This window comes from Lutra lutra, chromosome 12 (assembly GCF_902655055.1).
Source record: "Lutra lutra chromosome 12, mLutLut1.2, whole genome shotgun sequence".
In the NCBI taxonomy this organism is placed as follows: domain Eukaryota; kingdom Metazoa; phylum Chordata; class Mammalia; order Carnivora; family Mustelidae; genus Lutra; species Lutra lutra.
The window spans coordinates 93,582,857-93,605,062 of record NC_062289.1 but is presented as its reverse complement, the minus strand read 5'-3'; the positions used below and the strand labels follow the sequence as shown (position 1 = coordinate 93,605,062).

Here is a 22,206-nt window from a genome sequence, read left to right as displayed (position 1 = left end):
GACTTACCGCAGAGCCTTAAGGGCAGAGTCTCCCACCTGCCGGCTCGGCCGCGAGGGGGCGCTGCCGCTCGCCCGGCGTAGCCCTCTGCCGGCCGGGCGCGCGCTCGCGGGCCGGCGGTGGGGCGGGGTTAGCGTGAGCACCGGGCGGGGCCAGCTTGCTCCGGGGGGCGACAGCGGGCGGGGGCGGGGCGCGCGTGCTCGCGGGGGCGGGGCGCGCGGCGGGCGCGGGTGCGCGCGGCGGCGGCGCGTTCCGTTCCCGGCGGAGGCTCGCAGCGGAAAAGTTGTGGGGCGGAGAGGAGCGGCCCCGGGACGGGCAGAGAGCGGGACGCCGAGCCGGTTCCCGGCACCCGCGGTCCCGCCATGGACGACCTCGGTGAGTGAGCGGGAGGCCGAGGGAGGAGGCTGCGAGGGGCGCTCGGCCCCGGGCCGGGCGGGCACGAGCGAGCGGCGGGGGCCGCGGAATCCCGCGCCCCCCGGCCGAGGTCCTGGCTCTGCTCGCTGAATGCCAGGGTTCCGCCGGGCCGGGATGCCCGGCTGGGCCTGAGTCCTGGGCCAGGCCGGCCTTGCCGCGGTCCTCACAGATACCAGCCCCCGCCTTGGAGACGGCCCCACCTCCGGACCCCGGACGTCGGACCATCTCCCAGACCAGCCGTAGGGGCTGGCTTGCACCTCAGGGACCCGCCCCGTTCGCCCCAGGGACGGACCCCCCACTGCCTGCACCACATTGCCTCCCCCGCTGTGGGACCCTCCCTTCACACACGGCTCCCCCACCCCCCACCTCACTGATCGGCGGCCCAACTCGGGGAAACTCGAAACTCTCTGTTGGTCCCTCATTTCCAGGACTTGTTCCCACCCCGTTAAGGACCCCCTTTCCAGGGATAGACCCTCCAAGACCACCCTTTCATTTCACAAGTTAGAGATGAGCCTCCAGTGACCACACCCCCATAAAGACAAGTTTTTCATCTGTCCCCACTACTCCCCCCCCCAATGCAGGTCTGGGCACCCTGTTTTATGGACTGGTCACTCCATTTCCCGACTGCTCTGTCCACGCTGTGGACCAGCCCCTCCCCTTTCCTATCACAGATCAGCCTAATCCTAGAAGAGTAAGCGGGGGAGACATGATTCTTCCCCCCGACTGCCAGGGTCTGGTGCAGTGCCAGGAGAATGAGGTGGGAAGTGGGCCCCAGGGTATGGCCATCTCTGGGCTTGTCCGGGCTGGAAGGGTTCCTCCCACCCGGCAGCATCCAACCTTGCTGGAGGCCACACAGGTAAGGAGGACAGGATGCCCAGAACAGAGTTTTACTGTTTTCATGTTATCAGAGCTCCCAAACTACTCTTTTCAGTCCAGCCTTGATCTGGCGTTAGGATGGGGAAAAGAATCTCCTGGAACCTGACACTAAACCCAAGGGGGTTGATGCCAGGGTTCTAGGAATGCCTTGAGTGGCCTGAACCCGGGAGTGAGAGGATTCACTCTTCACTCTCCCTCCCTCCCTTTCATGCCTGTAGCCAGAGGGCCTCTGAGCTGGGGAGGTAATGGGGGGGAAAGTTTCTTCTCTGTAGGAGCCTTGTCTTCCCTCTTTGGACTGTGGGTGGCTTGTGTGACCACTGATGCTTTCTCTGTCCCAGGCTCTGAGGAGTAGATTCATCAGACGGCCCTGAGTGGCCGCCCCCAACCACACAGGGCACTAAGTTAAGACTGGCTATTTGTAGGCACTGGACTTCCAAAGAGACAGGGAAGAGGACCGCCAGCTTCCTTTTGAAAAAGATCAGGGTGCCGCTGAGAGATCCTGGTGCTGGGAATGGTGCATAGTCCTGCCTGTTTTGCAGGGTGTGATGGCTGCCAAGCATAGTTCTGCCTTTGGGTCAGGCTTGGCACCCATTTTTCCAACACATTCGAGGTTGGCATGGCCTCCAGGCAGGTAGTTTGTTCACATAAAAAATAAGCTGAAAGGAGACTGGGGGATATTTTTTGAATCAGTATCTGAACGTCTTGATGCTTTCCCAGCAGGAACCAGGGAGCAGAGTTACAGTTTCTAAAACGCCGATGTGTTTCTGTTGCTCTTCTCCAGTCCCTTCCACACAGTACTGTTTGAAGGTCTGAGAGAGTTTTGTAGAGTGTACTCTTGGTGTCCAGAATTCCTGTCCTCTGACAGTCTTCCATTTAGTTCCAGGAAACCTGGTGAGTCTTCGGGAAAGTGTATCCTGGCAGAGGGGCCTGCAGGAACTGAAGTCTGCTGGTTTGTTTTTAAAGATTTTATTTATTTATTTGACAGAGAGAAATCACAAGTAGGCAGAGAGGCAGGCAGAGAGAGAGGAGGAAGCAGGCTCCCTGCTGAGCAGAGAGCCCGATGTGGGGCTTGAACCCAGGACCTGGGATCATGACCTGAGCCGAAGGCAGCGGCTTAACCCACTGAGCCACCCAGGCGCCCCTGAAGTCTGCTGTTTATGGAGTGCTTGCCTGTACCTCAGCTTGTCCCCGTCCTCCCTCACAGCAGCCCTTTATAAGAGCCCCTTACTTAGGGCCCTTACTGTCATTCCTGTCTGCTTTTTACAAATAGAGAAAACAGACTGAGAGAGGTTGATTGACTTGCCCCAGGCTGCACTGCCACCAAATGACCAAATCATGACTAGAATGGCAGTCCTTGGCTCTTAGATCTGCAGCTCCTGGGTACCAAGAGGCCTTTCTTCCTGAGGAGGGGGTGAGCAGCCCATGAAGGAGGGGTCGCAGGGGGTGGCGGCCGCCACCTGTAACTTCTGTCGCCTTTCAGCACACACTCCCCCGTTGTTCCAGGCTGCCTGACTTCCTCTGCCAAAGCTCCCAGGAGGCCAGCCACGCCTGGCTGCCCCGGAGCCCCTGGGGTGGGAGCAGTGGGGTGAGCAGGAAAGGGAGAGGAATTTGCCTCTGTGCTCGGCCGCATCAGCTGTCTGGATGGCTGCGCCACACACCGCCCGTTCAGCTGTTTTCCTTAGTTAGGGTGGACACAAAGGCCAGGCCTCTTGTTTTTATTTTTCTCCTGAGAGTGCTCTCAGCTGTGAGCCTCCTGGTCCCTGGAACAGGGGAGAGTTTATGGTGTGTCCTGTGGCAAGGCTAGAGGGGGCAGAGTCTCTGCTGTGACTTTGTTTTTTTTGGTCTTGAACGTTGGGGAACTCTTCCCTCCCCATAGCGGCTAGTGACAGACACACCATGTGCTGTTTAATAAGTTACAAATTTATAGCTCTTTGGGCAGAAAAACATAAACATTGCCCTTCCCTGTGTGTTCTCTCCTCTTTGTGCTGCGGGGTGGCTGCTGGTGGCTTTTCCAATTACTGTTTAGATGCTGGTTTGGCCCGGAGTTCGCCCTGTTGAGTTCTGGCTGGAGTTTCCTGGACAGAGTTCCCACAACACTGAGATGCAGTCTGATTACGGTTTCGGACCCAACTCCTCGCTCTCCTCTTGTTCACGTTCCTAGTGCTTCTGGGGGGCTATGACCACAGCTGCGGCCCAGTAATGGTCACGTGTGCTTGGTGGGAGACAGGCATCGGACTCAGCACTTTAGGCTTATGATCACTGACACTTTGGAGAGAGGGTGGTTTTTATCTCCGCTTTACGAATGGGGAAATGAGCCTCTGGGAGGTTCACTGGGGCAAGCGGGGGTTGGAACCCAGACTGATCCCATTCCAGATCTGGCCATCTAAACCAGAACAAGGTTAAGTGCTAGGTGAGGTGACTAACTGGGAGGGGTGGTGAGCCCCGGGCCTGCTGACTGATTGCTAGTCACCTTCAAAATTTGGGCCCTGGGGGCCTTCCTGAATAAATGGCCTCTATGGCAAAGGGCGGGTGCAGTTCAGACCTTGATGGCTTTGCCTTCCCTTCTCTTGCAGGGGCAACAGCCAGCTGTTGGCAATGCCCAGTTGCTGCTAGAATCTGGACATGTCTTCTTTCAGCTTCTCAGCAGTCTTGACCCTCTGAAATACAGTGCCTCATTGTCCTTAGGGGGAGTACTAGGGGGCAGGGGAGTTGCCTGGGGCATTCCGGGCTACGGAGCCTCCCTGTTTCCATGGAAAGTCTGGACTTTGGGCTTGCCTGTCTGTGGTGCCTCTGTGTGTTGGGCTGGGGTCAGGGCACCCAGCTGCTGGGCCCGCAGCAGAGGCAGCCCCAGGGAGTGATGCTGTGTTCCTCGGCAGGGCCAGGTTTCCTTTTGGGCTGTGCACTAGTGAGGTACAGAGCTGGGCTCCGAACCCTAGGGTGTTTGATTCTTAAGCAGGTGCGCTTGCCGTTGTGCCAAGCTGTCTGCAGCCTGGGCAGCCCCAGCCAGGGTGGAGAGGTTCGGGTTGCTGGGGCCATATCCCTGCCGCTGTGGATTGGAGGTCTTCCAAGGGAGCCTCACGGTATTCCCTCCAGCTTCCCCAGCAATAGCCTTGCACTGGGAGGCTGGGTGGGTCGTTGGCTGGAGGGGCCCTCAGAAGGCCAGAGTTACCGCCGGGATACCGAGCAGTGCCTCTCCCCCATATAACTCAACTTGCATGGAGTGTGCTGATCCTCCAAGGCTTCCTTTGGCCTTTGCCTTGTTCCAGGGGGAGAGAGTTGAAAAATTCCTCCCACCTTCACCTCATTGAAGCTCTTCCCTGGGTTGTCCTAGTGTCGGTGCTTTCAGTAATAACAACAAACATCTGTAGAACGCCTTCCCAGAGTGTTTATTGAGCACTTACTGTGTACAGGCACTGTGCGGGGCACTTTACATGCCTTGTTTCACTGACCTGTATCGGCCATAGGAGGCACAGGTCCTGTTATTATTACTACTGTCCATTTTACAGATGGTGAAACTGAGGCACAGAGAGTGTTAGCGCCCTGACCCAAATTCTGTTTACCAGTGAGTGGTAGGGCTGGGGTTTAAATGAGAGTCGGTCTTGTGACCGTCCTTATACCTCTCTGTTCATGATACTGGATCGGATCTTGCTTGCCTGTTGGTTTGATTGTTTTCCATTTCTAGGATGATAATAATCTTTTCTGTCCCCTCCCCACAGCCTCCAATCTCTGTTTGATCTCCCCCATCCATCCTCTTCCTGTTCTCTGGGCTTCTTCCCCTTCCTTCAGTCTTCCTTGGGATGGGCTGCTGGACACTTGTGCAGGGTCTCCTGCTCAGTGCCCTCCCATCCCCTGTCACCTCCTCTCCAGTCACCTGTTCCCCTTGGGACAGAGGGTAGTCCTCTGAGGTCCCTCTTCTAGGCCTGGTTGGAATCACGCCCTCTGTGCCCCTGGCCCATACAGACGTGCTACTGTCTTCATTCAGGTGTTTGGACTTGCCGCCAGTTGGAGCCAGCCCATTTTCAGAGGAGGAAGTAGATGAAAACTTTGAGGTAGAGAATTGAGAGTGTCCTCTGTGAGGGAGAGAGGGAGAGAAGGAGAGAGAGAATTGGGGGGAGCTGAGTATTCCCAGAAACCTTGACAAAGCTCCTGATAAAAAGGGTGTTCCAGGAATTGTCTCCTCACCCGGGATAGGCCAGAGCCTCCCCAGCCCCCAGGTCTACTTTGCCTTTTCATTGGGGGCCTGTTGGGAGTCTCACATCTGGCCTGAAGCGTGCATTCACGTCCTGATAAAGTCTTCCAGCTAACGAATTGATTGCCTAACCCGTGAGACTCAGGGCTGGCCTCTCCAGGGAGGCCTTGGACGCTGGGCCAGTGGCAGACAGAACGTGTGGTTGGCCAGGCCCAGCAGAGCCCCCAGTGGCCAAGTTTTCCCTTAAAGATAGCCTTTTAATGCTTATTTCTTGTGTGATTGTGGTATTGTGGTTTTATGGGTGAACATTGTCATTGTTAGGTGCATGTTAAAAGTATTTCGGAGTAAAATGTCGTGATATCTGCAACTCAGTTTGAAATGATACAGTAAAAAAAAGGAGATGTGTATATATATATATATATATGCATACACACACACATATGTATATATATAGAGAGAGAGAAAGCCTTCAAGCACATGTATCTGTTTATACAAAATGGCAAAATGTTAATGACTGAGTCTAGGCAGAGGGTATGTGTGTGCTTGTTGAAATGGTCTTTCAACTCCTCTGTATGTTTAGACACTTTCATGATCAAAAGTTGGAAAAAAAGTAGATCATGGTTTATTCCATAGTGGGCTCAGGCTTATTCAGCCGGGAGTGAACCTAAGTGTCTATCTGTGACCCTTGGCCTGTTGGGACCCTGCGGCCCTGGAGGAAAGACTGGGGTGGGGGGGCGACAGGAGCCAAGCAGGCCTGGGATGATCGGAACTGGTAACTGTCAGTTGGGGGGCGGGGGCACACGACCACAATGACCCATGCAGTAAAAAGGACAGGGCCAGCCGGAGACAGCTGAGTTTCCACAGCATGAAGGCAGCCCCCGGGGTTATTTTGGGTGTGGTGACATTAATCAGACCCCAGGTCGGGGCAAGGGCTCTGGTCAGAGTTTGGAGAGGGTTGCCTGGGTGGGATGCGGAGCAAGGCTTTACAAAAGACTAGCCTCTGGGCAGCTGGAGCCTGGGGGAGGGGATGAAATGCCATTTGCCTCACATCACAAACCTCTTATCTGTGGCCAAAAGAACACCACTAGCCTGTGGGCAGCGTGGGCCAGAGTGGCCCCTGGGCTCTTACTGGCGGCCCAGGGTCTGGCCGTTCAGTTCTCCAGCCTTCAGGACCCTCTCCTGGAATCCCCACTCCTGGGTCCCTCTTGTCTTGTTTTGTGCTGACTCAAAGCTTGGGCCACTTGGACCTCCCATCTGTTTGGGAGAAATGGTTGGATTCTGGCACCAGTGGGCCCCTTGGCTTGGAGGTCCTGGTGCCTACCAGGAACATTTGGGGCAGCCGTCAGGGTCTTGTAAGGGGAGCCCTTCACTCGAGGGTCTCCTTTGAGACCCATGCGTGTCTGTCGGCATGCACGGACGCAGAGACTGGCCACTCGCTCGGGCCTAGGGGATCTTTCTAGTGGGGGCTCAGAGTGGTGCATCATGGCCTTTCTCTGCCTGTTGGAAACGCAGCACGATGTGATGTGTGTTTTAAGGGGGGGGAGGGGCGGTGCTGTGAGGAAGCTGTATGTAATTCTTGGCTGGGACTCAGGTAATTGTTTTAATGAAATGGAATGCAGCTTATTCAGAACTCACTTGGCAGAGACAGCCATGTTCTGTTCTGTTTTCTTGTTGGGGAGAGCAGGGCGCACATTTGCAGCTGTTTTGAATAGTAGAGCCCTGGGTGAGCATGGAGGTGGGCGGAAGGCTCTGGGGAGCTCTTCTCTGGTTTGCTCATGGATCCTCAGGCTGCTGAGACGCCTCTGGACAGCAGTCCGTGTTTCGCTTTGAATAAGCCATGGAGTCCTGGGCCTTGCTCTGGACAAGAGAACAATCCTATTGAAAGCAGGGTGTAAGCGTGAGCTTACAAGAGAAGAATCCTGTTGAAAGCATGGATGGACCTGCAACCTGCCTCTGGTGTCCTTGGGACCTGCAGGAGACGAGGGCTGTGGGAGTGCCTGGCACCTAGCAGAGAGACCCCCCACAGCTGTCTGCTCACCCCACGTGTCTCTTCCCCTTATCACCTTCTGTGAGCCCCCGTACCCTTCCTCCCCACATACCCCATCAGCATACACCTGACGTGGCCATCTGCCCCTTTTTCTTCTGGCTCCCTCTCTTTACCCATCTGCCCCTTCTAACTTCTTCAGTCTTTTCTGTTGTTAACACAGCCTGGGTCCTTCTTTCATGTTATCTTTTTTGCTAAGAATGCGCTCTTTAGCGGACATATTTCCCCCTCCCTCCCTTGAGATCTGCTTCTGTAGACACCCCCCCCCACTTCCTTCCCCATTTCCTTCTCGAATCCCTTTGTGGGGGCCCACCTCTGTGTTATTCTAAAGATTTCTGCTGGCTCCCTGTTTTGCTCCTAGGTGCCTAGGTCAGTTTTTCTACTTGCGTGACCTCTTTTTTCACTCGTGTGCTGGCAACTCCTAAATTTATATTTCCACCCCTGACGTGGATTCTATTGTCCAGATTCTTCCGGCCTGCACGCCAGCAAAGACCCAGCTCATTTCCTCTTCACTCTCTCTTCGCGGCCTCAGGCATTGTCTGCTTTCTCTGTGATTGTCCCCTGTCTTCTCTTGCCGTGTGTGACATCATGGGCCTTTGCTCAACACTTCGAGATTTAGGCAACATTTTCGTGAGCTTCATCATTGTTGATAGGATTCTGACCACAGTCCTTTGGGGGGTGGGTGCTAGTTTTCCCCATTTTGCAGATGAGGAAGCTAAACTGCAGGTACAGGGGCTTAGGGACACACCCAGTGTCACCCAGACCCTGATGCAAGAGCTTGACCGGAGAGCGTCACCTTAGGTCCCCTGTCACCAAACCCATTCTTTTTTTGGTTCTTCATACTGGAACCACAGGTTGGTTGCTTGGCTTTCACAGTATTTAAAAATATTCCAGATCACCATTGGATCCTCAAACAACATGGTTTGAACTGTGTGGGTCCACTTAAATGTGTGTGTGTTTTTTTAAATAAATATAGAATAGTTCTATCAATGCACTTTCTCTTCCTTATGATCTCCCTAACATTTTATTTTCTCTAGTAGACTCTGTTGTAAGAGTATAGTATGTAATATACAAAATAAGTGTATAAATTATAAATATATGCAAAATATGTTTTCATTGACTACTTCTATTACCAGTAAGGCTTCTGGTCAGCAGCGAGCTATTAGCCGCTACATTTTGGGGGACTCAAGTTGTATGTGGATTTTCATAACTGACTGACACAAGCCACTTATTAAAATGTTGACATTATTAAAAAAAAGAAGTTATATGTAGATTTTCTACTTCTCAGGGAGTTGGTGCCCTTAACTGACTATGGCTGCCAACATTGAAAACCTTAAGAGTTATGCATAAAAATCCATATGTCGTCTCTTTGAAGGAATCTCGGTTGGCTGCACCAGATGCCTGTCCTCCAAGGCACCACGGGCTTGGCCTCAGCAGCTCCAGCCATCTCACTGGTCCTCTCCTTTGCCTGCAGTGAGCTTGCTTGGGGAAGTTCTTAGAATGCTCCCTTTCTGCCCCATGTTTATGGCAAATGCACACTTGCTAAATCTAGGGGGCTTCTTTTCTTTTAAGATTTTAAAGATTTTATTTATTTATTTATTTATAAAAAAGTAGGGACGCCTGGGTGGCTCAGTGGGTTAAGCCTCTGCCTTCGGCTCAGGTGATGGTCTTGGGGTCCTGGGATCGAGCCCCACATTGGGCTCTCTGCTCAGTGGGGAGTCTGCTTCCTCCTCTCTCTGCCTGCCTCTCTGCCTGCTTGTGATCTCTTTCTCTCTGTGTCAAATAAATAAATAAAATCTTAAAAAAAAAAAAAGTAATCTTTACACCCAATGTGAGGCTCAAACTCACAGCCCTGAGAGCCAGGCATCGCATACTCCACTGACTGAGCCAGCCTGGTATCCCATCTAGAGGCTTTCCCAAGTTTCATTCTCTGTGTTAGATATGATTTCTGACCACTCCAAGCACTTAGTTTCGCCTAGAGTCTGGATCTTTGTCCAAGTTGTGGAAAATGGCCTCCGTACCTGTCTCCCTCCCCCTCCTCATTTAAGATCTGTGCAGCTCCTACCGTGAGAAGGCTTCTTTCTGGTTCAAACCAGCCAACCTCTTCACCCTCTCACTTCAATATAACTTTGCAGATCTAAAGTAAATTGGGCTTCTTCCTTTTGTCTCCCCTCTCCCTTGTAGGCCCCTTGAAGACAGGGATCTTATCTGCCTTTCAAGCATCTCTCAGTGCCAAGTTCACCTCGGTTCTCTGCAGTTGCTTAATAAATATTTGATGGTGGTTGATGATTAAATGGATATGAACTGCAGACACCCACTGTGATGCCAGACCTCCAGCAAAGCTCTTTCTCTGCTGGAGAATCCAAGCAAGGGACCGCCTCGTTCTAGGTTGGTGGGGAGGTTGCATAGTCCCTCGGACGGAACACAGGCTCTGACATCAGCCCTCCCGGGTCTGTATCGTTGCTGCCACTTGCTTTAACGTGTGACCTCGGCAGGTCACTTTACACCATTAGCCTCGGTGAAAGAGGCACACTTCTTGAAGTGCTTAAAAGTACTCAACAAGGGGGCTAGGGCGCCCAGGTGGCTCTGTCAAGTGTCTGGCTTTTGCTTTTGGCTCAGGTCGTGATCTTGGGGGTCATGGGATTGAGCCCTGCATCAGGCTTCATGCTCAGCGGGCAATCTGTTTGAGATTTTCCCTGACTCTCTCTCACTCTCAAATAAATAAGTCCATCTTTTTTTTTTTTTTTTTAAAGATTTTATTTATTTATTTGACAGAGAGAGATCACAAGTAGGCAGAGAGGCAGGCAGAGAGAGAGGAAGGGAAGCAGGCTTCCTGCCGAGCAGCGAGCCCGATGCGGGACTCGATCCCAGGACTCTGGGATCATGACCTGAGCCGAAGGCAGCGGCTTAACCCACTGAGCCACCCAGGTGCCCCTAAATAAGTCCATCTTTAAAAAAAAAAAAAAAAAGTACTCAGTAAGTGGTGACGGTTGTTATTATCATTCCTCCTTGGAATAATTTAGACTTTGCTTGGGGCCTTGGCCTTCTTTACTGTTGATCTTGGCCCAAAGGCCAAGAACCGATGGCCTTGGCCTTCTTTGTCACCTCTCCACTTCACCAGTCTGCTGCCTGTGTTTGCTGAGGCCTTGGTGGCAAACATTTGTTTATTTTTTAATTTTAATTGTTAATTTTTTAACTTTTTTCCAGTGTTGAATAGTAGTGGGTAAAGAGGACAGTGGGTAAAGAGGGCTTGGGGGCACAGCTCTGCAGGTGAAATGGTTGTCCTCTCGTGCTGGTGGTGTGAAATTGGGTTTTGGTTATAAGACCTTACATTTCCCCAGAGCTTCTTTGGTGGCTTTGATGAGGAAGTGGCTGGTTAAGGAGGTCATTCCGTGGCTTGGTTTATACTGATTGCTCATTTAACACTATATTTGAGAGCTGCCAGAGAGTGGTCCTGGGATCCATTTTTGGTCTAGCACTGGACTTTTCCCAGAACCGACAGGCCTTCCTCCGGTCAAGGAAGGCCATGAGGGATGCCCCGTGACAACTCTAAAGCCTCATGGGATGGGTCTAGGCCACCGGGGCTCCTAGTAGCAGTAAAGAAAGGGAGGCTTTGGTTTTATGGACCATAAACTGAGGCTTTTGTCCACTGAGTGAGCCCAGCTAATAGCAAGAAGCTGGCCCAGTGGCTGGGCCGCCCTGCTTGCCTCTGGGCGTTTTTCAGGGCAGTGGATCTGTTAGGTCAGCCCTGATCGCTTCTCGGTCTTTTGGCTAAGATCAAGTGTTAAGTCAGCCCTGAACCCCTTGGGGAGGTAGAAGTGGCTCAGAGAGTCCTGGCCAGGCTTTTCCTTGTTCTCTGTTTCTGGGAACATTCCTCTTCCTTAGGTGGAATGGGAGAGTTCCCTAGTCTGCACTTGGTTTCCTCTGGATTTGCCATTCCCGCCCCTAGACTCCTGACCTGGATACCCCACTAGGGTATCTCATGACTGCTGAACTCCAGGATAGGCAGGTCAGGCTGGCTCTTCTGGGGTGGGCTTGAAGGAGAGGCCGTGCCTCAGAGACCCAATGTGGCTACCCACCTGGGCTTGCTTGGTCACACGTTGGCTGTCTTGTTCCCATGAGTGGACTGTGGCTTCTTCTCCCTTCCTCAGTAGAGTCAGCCTAGGTGTACCCTTTGGATGAGCTGCTGGGTAAGCGGGGTGGCCGTATTTCCACCCCGCCTCACCCCCTCAGATGGCCTCTTCTCTCGTGTCCTGAACTTTCCAAGAATCTCTGCCCCTTTTCTCTCTTTGGAAGTCAGTACTTGAAGTCATTTTGCCTGCCTGAGGCAGCTACACCGGAAACAAGCTGGGGAAAGAAGAGAAGTGTCACCTGGACGCGGTGGTCACAGCTTCCTGTGGTCACTTGTGGTCATTTGCTTCCAAACATCCTGTTTGCGCCTCTAGAGCAGCAGGAACACTGACCTGGAGACAGCTGTTGTCTGCCTGACTTCGTTCAGAGGCATGGGGGCCAGGGGTGTCACAATCTGTCTGTCCCCCAGGACCCCGGGTTTGCTGGTCACTCTTGATGGTGTTGCTGGTAGCAGCTCCTTTTGCCATCTCTGGCTTGGATGTCATCTCTGCTCTGCCTTTCTTCTCCCCTGCTTCTACTGCCTGTGCAATTTGTCCTCAGAATGTTCTCTTGGGTGTGATGAGTCAGCACTCCCCTCTCTGTGGTTCTGGACCCATCCAGTCTTCCTTGGATGGCTCCCTACACTGACAGAGCTGGAAGAAGTCTTAGGATATCCCCTACGGGTGTGGGTGGGGGCTCTCCAGCCCACCACCTTCCTCAGTCAGATTAATGCGCTTTTTATCAGTTTATATATTGGACTTTTATCAAAGATGGCAGTTGCACAAGTTTTGAGACTTTTTCTTTTCTTTTCTTTTTTTAAGATTTTATTTGTTTAGTTGATAGACAACACAGAGAGAGGGAACACAAGCAGGGGGGAGTGGGAGAGGGAGAAGCAGACTTTCCGCTGAACAGGGAACCCGATGTGGGGCTTGATCCCAGGACTCTGGGATCATGACCTGAGCTGAAGGCAGATGCTTAATGACTGAGCCACCCAGGTGCCCCAGTTTTGAGGCTTTTTAAAATATTGAAAAAACAGTGTAAAAACATTTGAAAATCACAGGGTTCAATCCATGCATGTTATAGGACAAACCAAGGCCTTCTGAGGAGAAAGCACTTGCCCAGAACACTTATTAGCAGAGCAGAACTGTGCTTTTTCCTCTTTCTTATGCTTTTTGAGGAATATGTAGGGTCCTGGTTTTCTTCATTTCTAGAACTATGCACCTGCCACAGTGTAACCTCAAGCTTGCTTTTCTCTAGGGACCTTTCTCCTGTCATTTTTACTGTTACTTTTGTAAAAAGTTTTTTTTTTTTTAAAGATTTTATTTATTTATTTGACAGACAGAGATCACAAGTAGGCAGAAAGGCAGGCAGAGAGAGAGAGGAGGAAGCAGGCTCCCCGCTGAGCAGAGAGCCCGATGCGGGGCTCCATCCCTGGACCCTGGGATCATGACCTGAGCCGAAGGCAGAGGCTTTGAACCCAAGGCAGAGGCTTTAACCACTGAGCCACCCAGGCGCCCACTTCATTCCTTTTTATGACTGAATAGTACATTGTATGGATATACCGAATTTTGCTTATTCATTTGTCAGTGGATGGACGTTTGGGTGGTTTCCACATTTTGGCTGTTATGATTGGTCCTGCTATGACCGTGTGTGTTCAGATTTTTATTTGCGTACCCGTTTTCAGTTCTTTTTGGCTTATGTCTATTCATTGCTTTTAAAGTTTATTTTTCTCTGTTGTTGTAAAAGCCTAATAAAAGGACTATAATCATATTCATGTTACCTTTTTTTTTTGAGAGAAGAAAGAGGGAGACATTTTTGAGCAAGAGATATTTTTGAGCGAGAGTGTGTAAGGGAGGCGGGGGAAGGGCAGAGGGAGAGAGAGAATTTTAACAGGGTCCACACCCAGGGCAGAGTTCCACACAGGCTCAGTCTTACAACCCTGAGATCATGACCTGAGAGGAAATCAAGAGTTAGCTTCTTAACCAACGGAGCCCCTCAGGTGCCCCATTTTTACTTTTAATATTGAGCTGTCTTTTTCCTGATTATCAATGTTATGCATGTTCATTGTAGAAAATTTGAAAACTACAGGGTTGCCTGGATGGCTCAGTCAATAAAGCATGTGACCTTTGATCTCAGGGTTGTGAGTTTGAGCCCCACGTTGGGTGTGGAGCCTACTTTAAAAAAAAAAAAAAAAGAGCTACAGAGATGCACAAAGAAGGAAATGGTGAAAACTCACAGATATAATCAGAGAACCACAGTTAATATTTTAGTGCATTTCTGTAAAATCTCAGTGCATATATATTTACATAATTGAATAATTGCCACCATTATGCCACCATTACTGTAACATTTACCCTATGCTAGACATTGTTCTAAGTGCCTTACTTACATTATTTTTTCCTTTCATAACAACCCTATGAAGTAGATATTCTTTTTTTTCTTTTTTCTTTTTTTTTTTTTAAGATTTTTATTTATTTATTTATTTGACAGAGAGAGATCACAAGTAGACGGAGAGGCAGGCAGAGAGAGAGAGAGGGAAGCAGGCTCCCTGCTGAGCAGAGAGCGGGATGCGGGACTCGATCCCAGGACCCTGAGATCATGACCTGAGCCGAAGGCAGCGGCTTAACCCACTGAGCCACCCAGGCGCCCTCTTTTTTTTTCTTTTTAAGATTTTATTTATTTATTTGAAGAGAGAGAGATCACAAGTAGGCAGAGCAGGCAGAGAGAGAAGGGGAAGCAGGCTTCCTGCTGAGCAGAGAGCCTGACTCGGGGCTCGATCCCAGGACCCTGAGATCATGACCTGAACCAAAGGCAGAGGCTTAACCCACTGAGCCACCCAGGCGCCCCTGAAGTAGATAATCTTGTAGATGCCAATGCTAAAGCATAGTGAGGGTAAGGGATTTGCCTGAGGGGAACTATTGGTACCTGGTAGAGGAGTCAGCGTTGGAATCTGGAGGCAGCTTTAGCCCACTGTGTCCCCATCCAGCCCCTTTGATTAGACCGACCTTCCTTCCTTCCTTCCTTTTTTTTTTCCCCCAAGATTTATTTATTTGAGAGAGAGAGAGCATGAGCAGGAGGGGCACAGGGGGAGGGAGAGAGAATCTCAAGCAGACTCCATGCTGGGCACCGAGCCAGACCCGGGACTGAGCCTGACCTGGGGCTGGATCTCCCAACCATGAGATCACAACCAGAGCCTAATCCGAGAGTTGGAGGCTTAACTGATTGAGCCACCCTGCACGCCTGGACTCCATTTGATTCCCACTCAGTGATGCCACCGAGGGCCGCTAGAGAGGAAGGAGGAAGGGAGTCAGGCTGGTGTGCATGTGTGTGTATCCTGTGTATGTGGATCGCAGTGTGCTTGGGAGTGTGGTAACTTGGGAAAGTGATCAGCCAGTGGCATGGCGGGGGTGTTGTTAACACTGTTAACACTACCCCATCAGATTTGTCGAAAGCCACTGGGGAGTGTGGTGTGAGCTGAAGTGCCTCCCTCCCTCTGGGTAGGCTTGTGGACCCAGCAAAAGGACAGGAGCCTTGCCTGCTCTGTGGCCACCTCTCTGCTCCTTTGGTGCGGAGAGCAAAGGCCTGGGGTCTCTTGTGCTCCTCAGACCAGCGCTCTGTTGGCTTTATGTCTTGTTGCTTTTTAGCTCTTGGATTATTGTCTGATGTCTTCTGGCTTATGTCCTCTTATGTCTTCCTCTGGCTTCCTTTTGAAGGGCTATTTCTCAATGACTGGTCTTTCTCAATTAGAGAGTTAAAATCTCCATGCATGATTGTGGATTTGTCTCTTTTTCCTTTCAGTTCTTCTTCTTCTTTTTTTTTTTTTTAAGATTTTATGTATGTATGTATGTATGTATGTATGTATTTTTAGAGAGACTGACCACACACAAGTGGGGACGTGGCAGGCAGGCAGAGGGAATTGCTGAGCCAGGACCCCCCCCCCCCCCCCATGCAGTACTCGATCCCAGGACTCTGGGATCATGACCTGATACGAAAGCAGATGCCTAACCACTGAGCCACCCAGACATCCCCTTTTCCCTTTCCGTTCTGTCCATTTTTCTTTCATCTAGTTTGAAGCTGTTATCAGATATGTATGCACTTAGGACTGTTAAATGTTCATGATGCATTAATGTTTTATCATTATGAAATGTCCTTTTTTTTAATCCCTGGTGATACTATTGCTTGGAAGTCTACCTTATCTGATAGTAACAGAACCAATCCAACTTTGCTGGTGTTAGTGTGTTGTCTTTCCTCCACGTTTCATGCCTCACAAGCTGGTAAGAACTGTTTATCTGTGTCTTTGTACCTGAAGTGTTCCAGATAGTAGCATATGCGGAATCTTGCATTTTTTTTTTTTTTTAAGATTTTATTTATTTATTTGACAGAGAGAGATCACAAGCAGGCAGAGAGGCAGGCAGAGAGAGAGGAGGAAGCAGGCTCCCTGCTGAGCAGAGAGCCCGATGCGGGGCTCGATCCCAGGACCTGAGATCATGACCCGAGCCAAAGGCAGCGGCTTAACCCACTGAGCCACCCAGGCGCCCCGGAATCTTGCATTTTTATCCAGCCATACAATCTCTACCTTTGAATTGATATAATTATATAGATTTTTCTGACATTTGCAATAATTATCAATATGATTGGGTTTATTGGTGTTTGTTTTTTTTCCTGGCGGGCAGCAAAGCAAGTTTATTGAGCAATAGCAAAGTGATAGTACAAAGCTCCCGAGGGAGTTGCCTCATATGATTAGGTTTAAATCTACCATTTTGCCATGTTTTCTATTTATATATCTGTCTGTTAATTTATTTCGTGTAAGCTCTGTGCCCAGCCTGGGGCTTGAACTCACAACCCCAAGATCAACAGTCACATAATCTACCTACTGAGCCAGCCAGGTGCCTCTATACCATCTGGTCTTTATTCTTCTTTTCCTGCCTTCTTTTGGATTCATTGAGTATTTTTTTTAAAGATTTTATTTATTTATTTGTCAGAGAGAGAGCACAAGCAGGGGGAGCAGCAGGCAGAGAGAGAAGCAGGCTCCACTGAGCAGGGAGCCTGATATGGGACTCAGTCCCAGGACCCTGGGATCATGACCTGAGCTGAAGGCAAACGCTTAACCGACTGAGCCACCCAGGCACCCCTCACTGAGTATTTTTTAGGATTCCATTGGCTCTCCATCAGTGGCCTCTTTAGCCATACTTCATTGGTTTACGCTTTCTAGTGGTTGCTCTCTGGTTTACAGGTGGAACTCATCACAGTCTGCCATCAGGTCACGTAACACCCTTTCACATACAGTGTAAGACCTCACAACGGTATATTTCCATTTCCTCCCTTTCTTGTCCTTTGTGTTACAGTTGCCCTAAGTTTTATTTCTACACGTATTCGGTACTCTACATATACTCTACATATACTCTACATATACTCTACTCATACATCTACATCTATATTCTATACCTGTAAAGCTCACACTGTGTTGTTAGGCAAATTTATGTCCTGGTACTCTCTGTCCCTTTGTAGAAAGGGCCTTTTAAAATGGAAGGAAATTGATAAAAAAATGTTTGCAGAACATTTCTTTTCTTCCCTTCCTTTCCCTTTTCAAAAACTTGTCTTTCTCTGGCTAGTTTCTGGCTAGTTTCCCTGCCTGTGGAGCTTCCCTTAGTGTCACTATTTTTGGGCTCCGCTTTGTGGTTCGGCTTCTCTGCGGCTCGGTCATGAGAATCAATGATGCTATCAGCCACTCTGGGCTCCAGAGCCCACGGCTGGTGTTGCTAACATGTTCCAGTGCCACGCGTTTCAGAAATCCTCACATTCCAGCTTATGTCTCCTGCCTCGCCTGCCCCACGGGAAGAGGTGTGACAAGATGGGATCTCCCTTTTCTTTCTTGACCTGTCGCTTGCTCGCCCCTCCTCCTCTTCCTCCAGCACCAAGTGAAAGGGCCACCTAGTCCCAGGACCTGACTCCGCCTGGGTTACGCAGACCCCTCCAGGTGCCTCCCTCCTGGGAGTCAGCCCACCTCACCGACTCACCCCCGCACCCCCAGAGGCAGCTAGACAGGCCACACAGTGAGTTTAAACCTTATGTACCCACAAAAGGCTGCTGTGCTCTGGCCACAAAATCCTGTGGAGTGTTCCTTTTTCTTTTTTCTTTCTTTCTTCTTCTTCTTCTTTTTTTTTTTTTTTTTTTTTAAGGGTGAGCATGGTGCTGTGTTGGGGAGGTGGTGGCAGTTAGATCCCTATAGAGGGACATTTCTTTGGTTAGAAGAATAGAGCGGCTTGGGCCCTGTGTGCATGCGTCACCCACCCTTCCCATGCTTTGCATGTAGTGAGTGCTCCCGGAGGGCCTAGAAGCTGCACAGACTGGAGTGGTGGGGCAGATCTCTGCTGCACATGGGCTTGGCAGGGGCATTCATTGATTTAGCATCTGTCCATGGAGCTCTTCTTATGTTCTAGGCTCTGCTCAATGGGAGGCAGTGAAGATGGGTAATAAAGACACACTTCTCGTCCTCACTGAGCTCTCACAGGCTGGTGGGACACAGACTCCCAGGCAGATGGTTCTTACCAGTTGGATACATGCTTTCATAGGGGAACTTCGTGGTGCTTTGGGAACTCAAAGGAGAAGGGCCTTGAACCCTGTGCAGAGAATATGGTCGAGGAGGGCTTCCTGGAGGAAATGGTACCCTAAGTTCACTCTTTGTTGTGTGTTTATTTTAACTGGAATGTTGACATTCATAAAGGGCCCAAACCTTCATCCTTTAAGTAGATACCATTCCATAATAAGATTTGGGAATGTCTTATAGAAGAGGGCCCCATCGTAAATAACCACACATTCCTTTTTTTTTTTGGTAGGCAAAGCAGATCTTTTTTATCCTCATGTTGTAAAAGAGGAGACTGAAGTGTGATGAGTCTCAAGGGATACGAAAGGATGTAGCGTGGTGAAGAAGACAGGACGGTGGTCTAGGCTCAGAGAACAGCCCGTGCAGCGGGCTGGAGGGAGGAGGCTTGTGTATGTGTGTGTGTGTGGTGGGGGGCTGATTTGGTACCCTGTGTGCTCCCAGCTAATCTTACAAACTAATCGAATAGCCTGAGCTACAAGGCGCAGGACAGTGACTATCCTTTGCTTCCTCAGTGGGATGAGCTTTTGGGGTGGCCTTGGAATGACAGCCAAGGCTGGGCCATCTCTGGGGCTTCTTCTATTCTCTGGCATATGTTGCACTCTGTCTCTGCTGGGGTCCAGTTTGGAAGGGCATTTCCCTGAGAGTTTGGGGCCTGAGATTTCATCCTGGGCCCACTGGCCCACGTGCTCACATGGCAGGAAGGACCTGGTTCCTGTGGTAATGCGCTTGGCCTGGTCCCTCTTCCAGAGGGAGGCTGTCGGGGGATGGAGCTACCTTTGTTTTTTTTACAGATCTTTTTTTTTTTTTTAAAGATTTTATTTATTTATTTGACAGAGAGAAATCACAAGTAGGCAGAGAGGCAGGCAGAGAGAGAGGAGGAAGCAGGCTCCCTGCTGAGCAGAGAGCCCGATGTGGGGCTCGATCCCAGGACCCTGAGATCATGACCTGAGCCGAAGGCAGCAGCTTAACCCACTGAGCCACCCAGGTGCCCCTGGAGCTACCTTTGTATTTGGATACCAGGGCAGACTTCACCAGAAGGGTGGGAGCCCCCAGTATTCCTGGGCATTCTGAGGACCCCCGAGCAGACTGCCTATAGTTTACAGCTCCCGCAAGGCCCGGCAGGGAGAACTCCTTGTTTTCGAAGGAAGAACAAGCTGGAGAGGCAATACTGTATCATTTCCTAAATAGCTACCTTCTGGGCCCCTACAAGATTCCCAGGTGACGTGGCCAAGGGAAAAGAAAGTCCCTCGGCCTGGCTCTGTGGCCCTGTGTCCTGCCTGTCCTCAGCGGCTGACCCTTCCATGCCCCTTCCTGCCCTCGCCCTGCTCCTGCTCCCCTTCCCGTCCTACAATCTCATCTGTTGCCTGTTCCATCCTCCCACAGAAAACAAATGTGGGCCGCCTCTTTCCCTCCCTCTTTCTCCATAGCTGCTCAATTGCCAGGTCTCGTTGATTTTACCTAGTTTTATCTAGAACATTCCTCCAGTCGAGGCCCCCTCCCTCCCTTCTGTCCTGCACTCACTGTCGGAATGATCTGAAACACAAGCCTGGTCCTGCCTTCCTCCCCACAGCCTTGTGTGGCTTGCCCTTCTAAGTCCAGACTCCGCAACAGGCCCTGGGTCCTTGACTCCTCTTCCACCAAGCCGAGACTTGTACTCTGAGCTCCGGCCCCCTCTGTCTGCCAGGCTGTTTCTCACCTCTGTCTCTGCTCCTCCATCTGCCTGGAAGATGCCCCTCCTTCCTTCTCCTGCCCCAATGCTGATGGTCTCCCGCTAGTTAGCGCTGCCTGGGGACAGACACTGGGTCTTTGTCTCCCCATCATGCACCTGTGAATAGTACCTGTTCATGGACATCGTAGGGGCCACCACTGGTAAAGATGAGGTGGCCCCCGGGGGGAGGATGGAGGGACTGGAGGAGGCAGGTGGGACAGGTATGTAGAACTCACCCATTTTCAAGGTTAGTCTTGGATACCCAAGTGGGGCCTCCCCTGCCCAGCCCCCTTCCGGAAGAAATTCTGGTCCCCTAGGACTGAAGGAGAGATGAGGACTGGGCAACCAGACGTGTCTTCCAGGGACCCGACTGTGAGTTACAGGGGCAGAGAGGCCACTGTCGGCCCTTGTTTCTCGCAGTGGCTTCACCTTCACCCCACCCCTTTGGATCATGAATATTATGAACCATCTCCCAGGAGTAATGCCATGGGGACATGCACAAGATGTCCCATGTGTAATTTCAGGGGGTCTGCGCATCCCTTAGAGGGTTCTCCTTTAAGCGTCAGGTTCACACCTCCGGGGTAAGGTTAAGCTTCTCTGCTGTGGGGGCTCTCTGCCTGTCTCGCCCTTCAAGGGGACCTAGGACTCCTTTTGCCCCATAGGTGGGTCGCTGAACTGAGTCAGCAGGGGGGCGGTGTGGGGCGAGGTGCAGGCCACACAGAGCAGGTAATCACTTGTCATGCCTGACACTCAGAGGCCCTGGAGTAAGTCCGGGGCAGGCTTGTGTCATTGCTGCTCTAAAGGCTGAGCTCTCTGGCCGAGTTAGAGGTTAGAGCCCTGAGATGGCCGTGTGCAACAGGAACTACCTTGGCCCATGCCGGGCCTCCTTCCTCAGAGCTTGAATTGTTGGGAGCAGATGGCACCGTGGGGTGGAAGTTCGGACTTTGGACCAGACTCCCGGGTAGACCAGCAGTGAGTAGCCTTCCTCCTGTTGGCTTTGTGCACTGAGCTCCCCATGCCCTGAGCACAGGGCACTCCAGATGCTCCTTCTTGGCAAGTCCTTGAACTTGGGGATGGCTCTGAAGCCAGGGAGAGAGATCACAGTTTTGATTGGGGCCTGCATATGCCTGTCAGCTTTGTAGCCAAGATCTCCTTGTTGGCAGAGACCAGTGATCTGTCCTGGTGTATTAACAGCTGGATCTCGGGTGGGGGACTGTGTGGGGGAGTTGGGCTGCCCGCCTGACACCTTTCAGAGCACCTTCCTGTGATCACTTGTGGCTTGTAGCGCTGGGTGCTGTCTTGCACCTGCTCGGGTGGGACAGTCAGGGGTGTCAGCTTTGTGGGTGGGACAGCCACTCGGCCCCCATCTGTCATCTGCTGTCACCTGTGAGGTAGACACGAAGGTTATGTACGGACTGTGTGCTTGTGATGTGCCAGATGTGCTTTCTGTTCATTCTCTGAGTTATTCCTCCAAATGGCTCGGGTGAGGCTTGGGGATTCCACAGTCCGCATGATGTAAGGGGCTGTTGTTCCGCCTGTTCTGTAGAAAAGGGAACTGGGCTCAGAAAGGTGCCGTGCTAGCAAGGGCAGAGCTGGGACTTGAACCGAAGTTCAGCGGCAAGCCCCACACTATACTGTGTTGCAGACTCACCTGCCTGCTGAGGCCGGGCAGGTGCTGTGCATGGAGGAAGTGGGCCAGAGCAGAAAGCGGGATTTCTTGCAGCAGCCAGTGGGGGCCCCGCAGGAGCAGACCAGTGTTGCTTGCTCTTCTCGCTGCTCCCAGAAAGCCCGAAATCCTGGCTTCCCAAGTGAAGTCTCTCGATTTCTTAAGACAAACTCAATTTCGTAAGAAGCATAACCGCATTCATCGGGGAGCAGGGCGCAGCCTGCCGGCCCCGGGCTGGTGGCCTTGGCTGTATTCTGTGTTGTCTCCCTGAGCTCCCCATCCCCCTCATCTCAGAAGGAGAAGAATCAGAGTTCATTGCTAAAAGAGATCCTGGAAGATTTATCTGGGCCAGGCCTTAGCCGTTTATGACACCTGTTTTACCAGAAAGATAGGGAGGTGTGGAAAGGAAGGAACTCGGAAATCTGCCCTCGAGAAGCCATACTCAGGAGCCAGAGCAGTTCGGGTGCCTGTTCCCTCCTCTAGAGGCCACTGGCACTTGTCTGCTCTTCCACGCTGAGCTGCCTGGCTCCAAGGGTGGCATGGCCCCCCGAGACCTTCCCTCAGAGGACCTGGACACTAGGGGAGAGTGCTGTGGCT

The 22,206-nt window shown here is 51.4% G+C and overlaps 1 protein-coding gene across 6 annotated transcripts in view; it reads left to right on the top strand.

Annotated features, from left to right (window-relative positions):
- The first annotated feature begins 212 nt into the window (after positions 1-212).
- PXN (paxillin) overlaps positions 213-22,206 on the top strand; it is a 46,053-nt gene continuing 24,059 nt past the window's right edge. For all 6 annotated transcript variants that reach the window (XM_047696959.1, XM_047696957.1, XM_047696956.1 and 3 more), the window contains exon 1: positions 213-373. In XM_047696959.1, the coding sequence (XP_047552915.1) occupies positions 361-373 (13 nt within the window). In that variant the 5' untranslated portion in view covers positions 213-360. The remainder of the gene's footprint in view (positions 374-22,206) is intronic.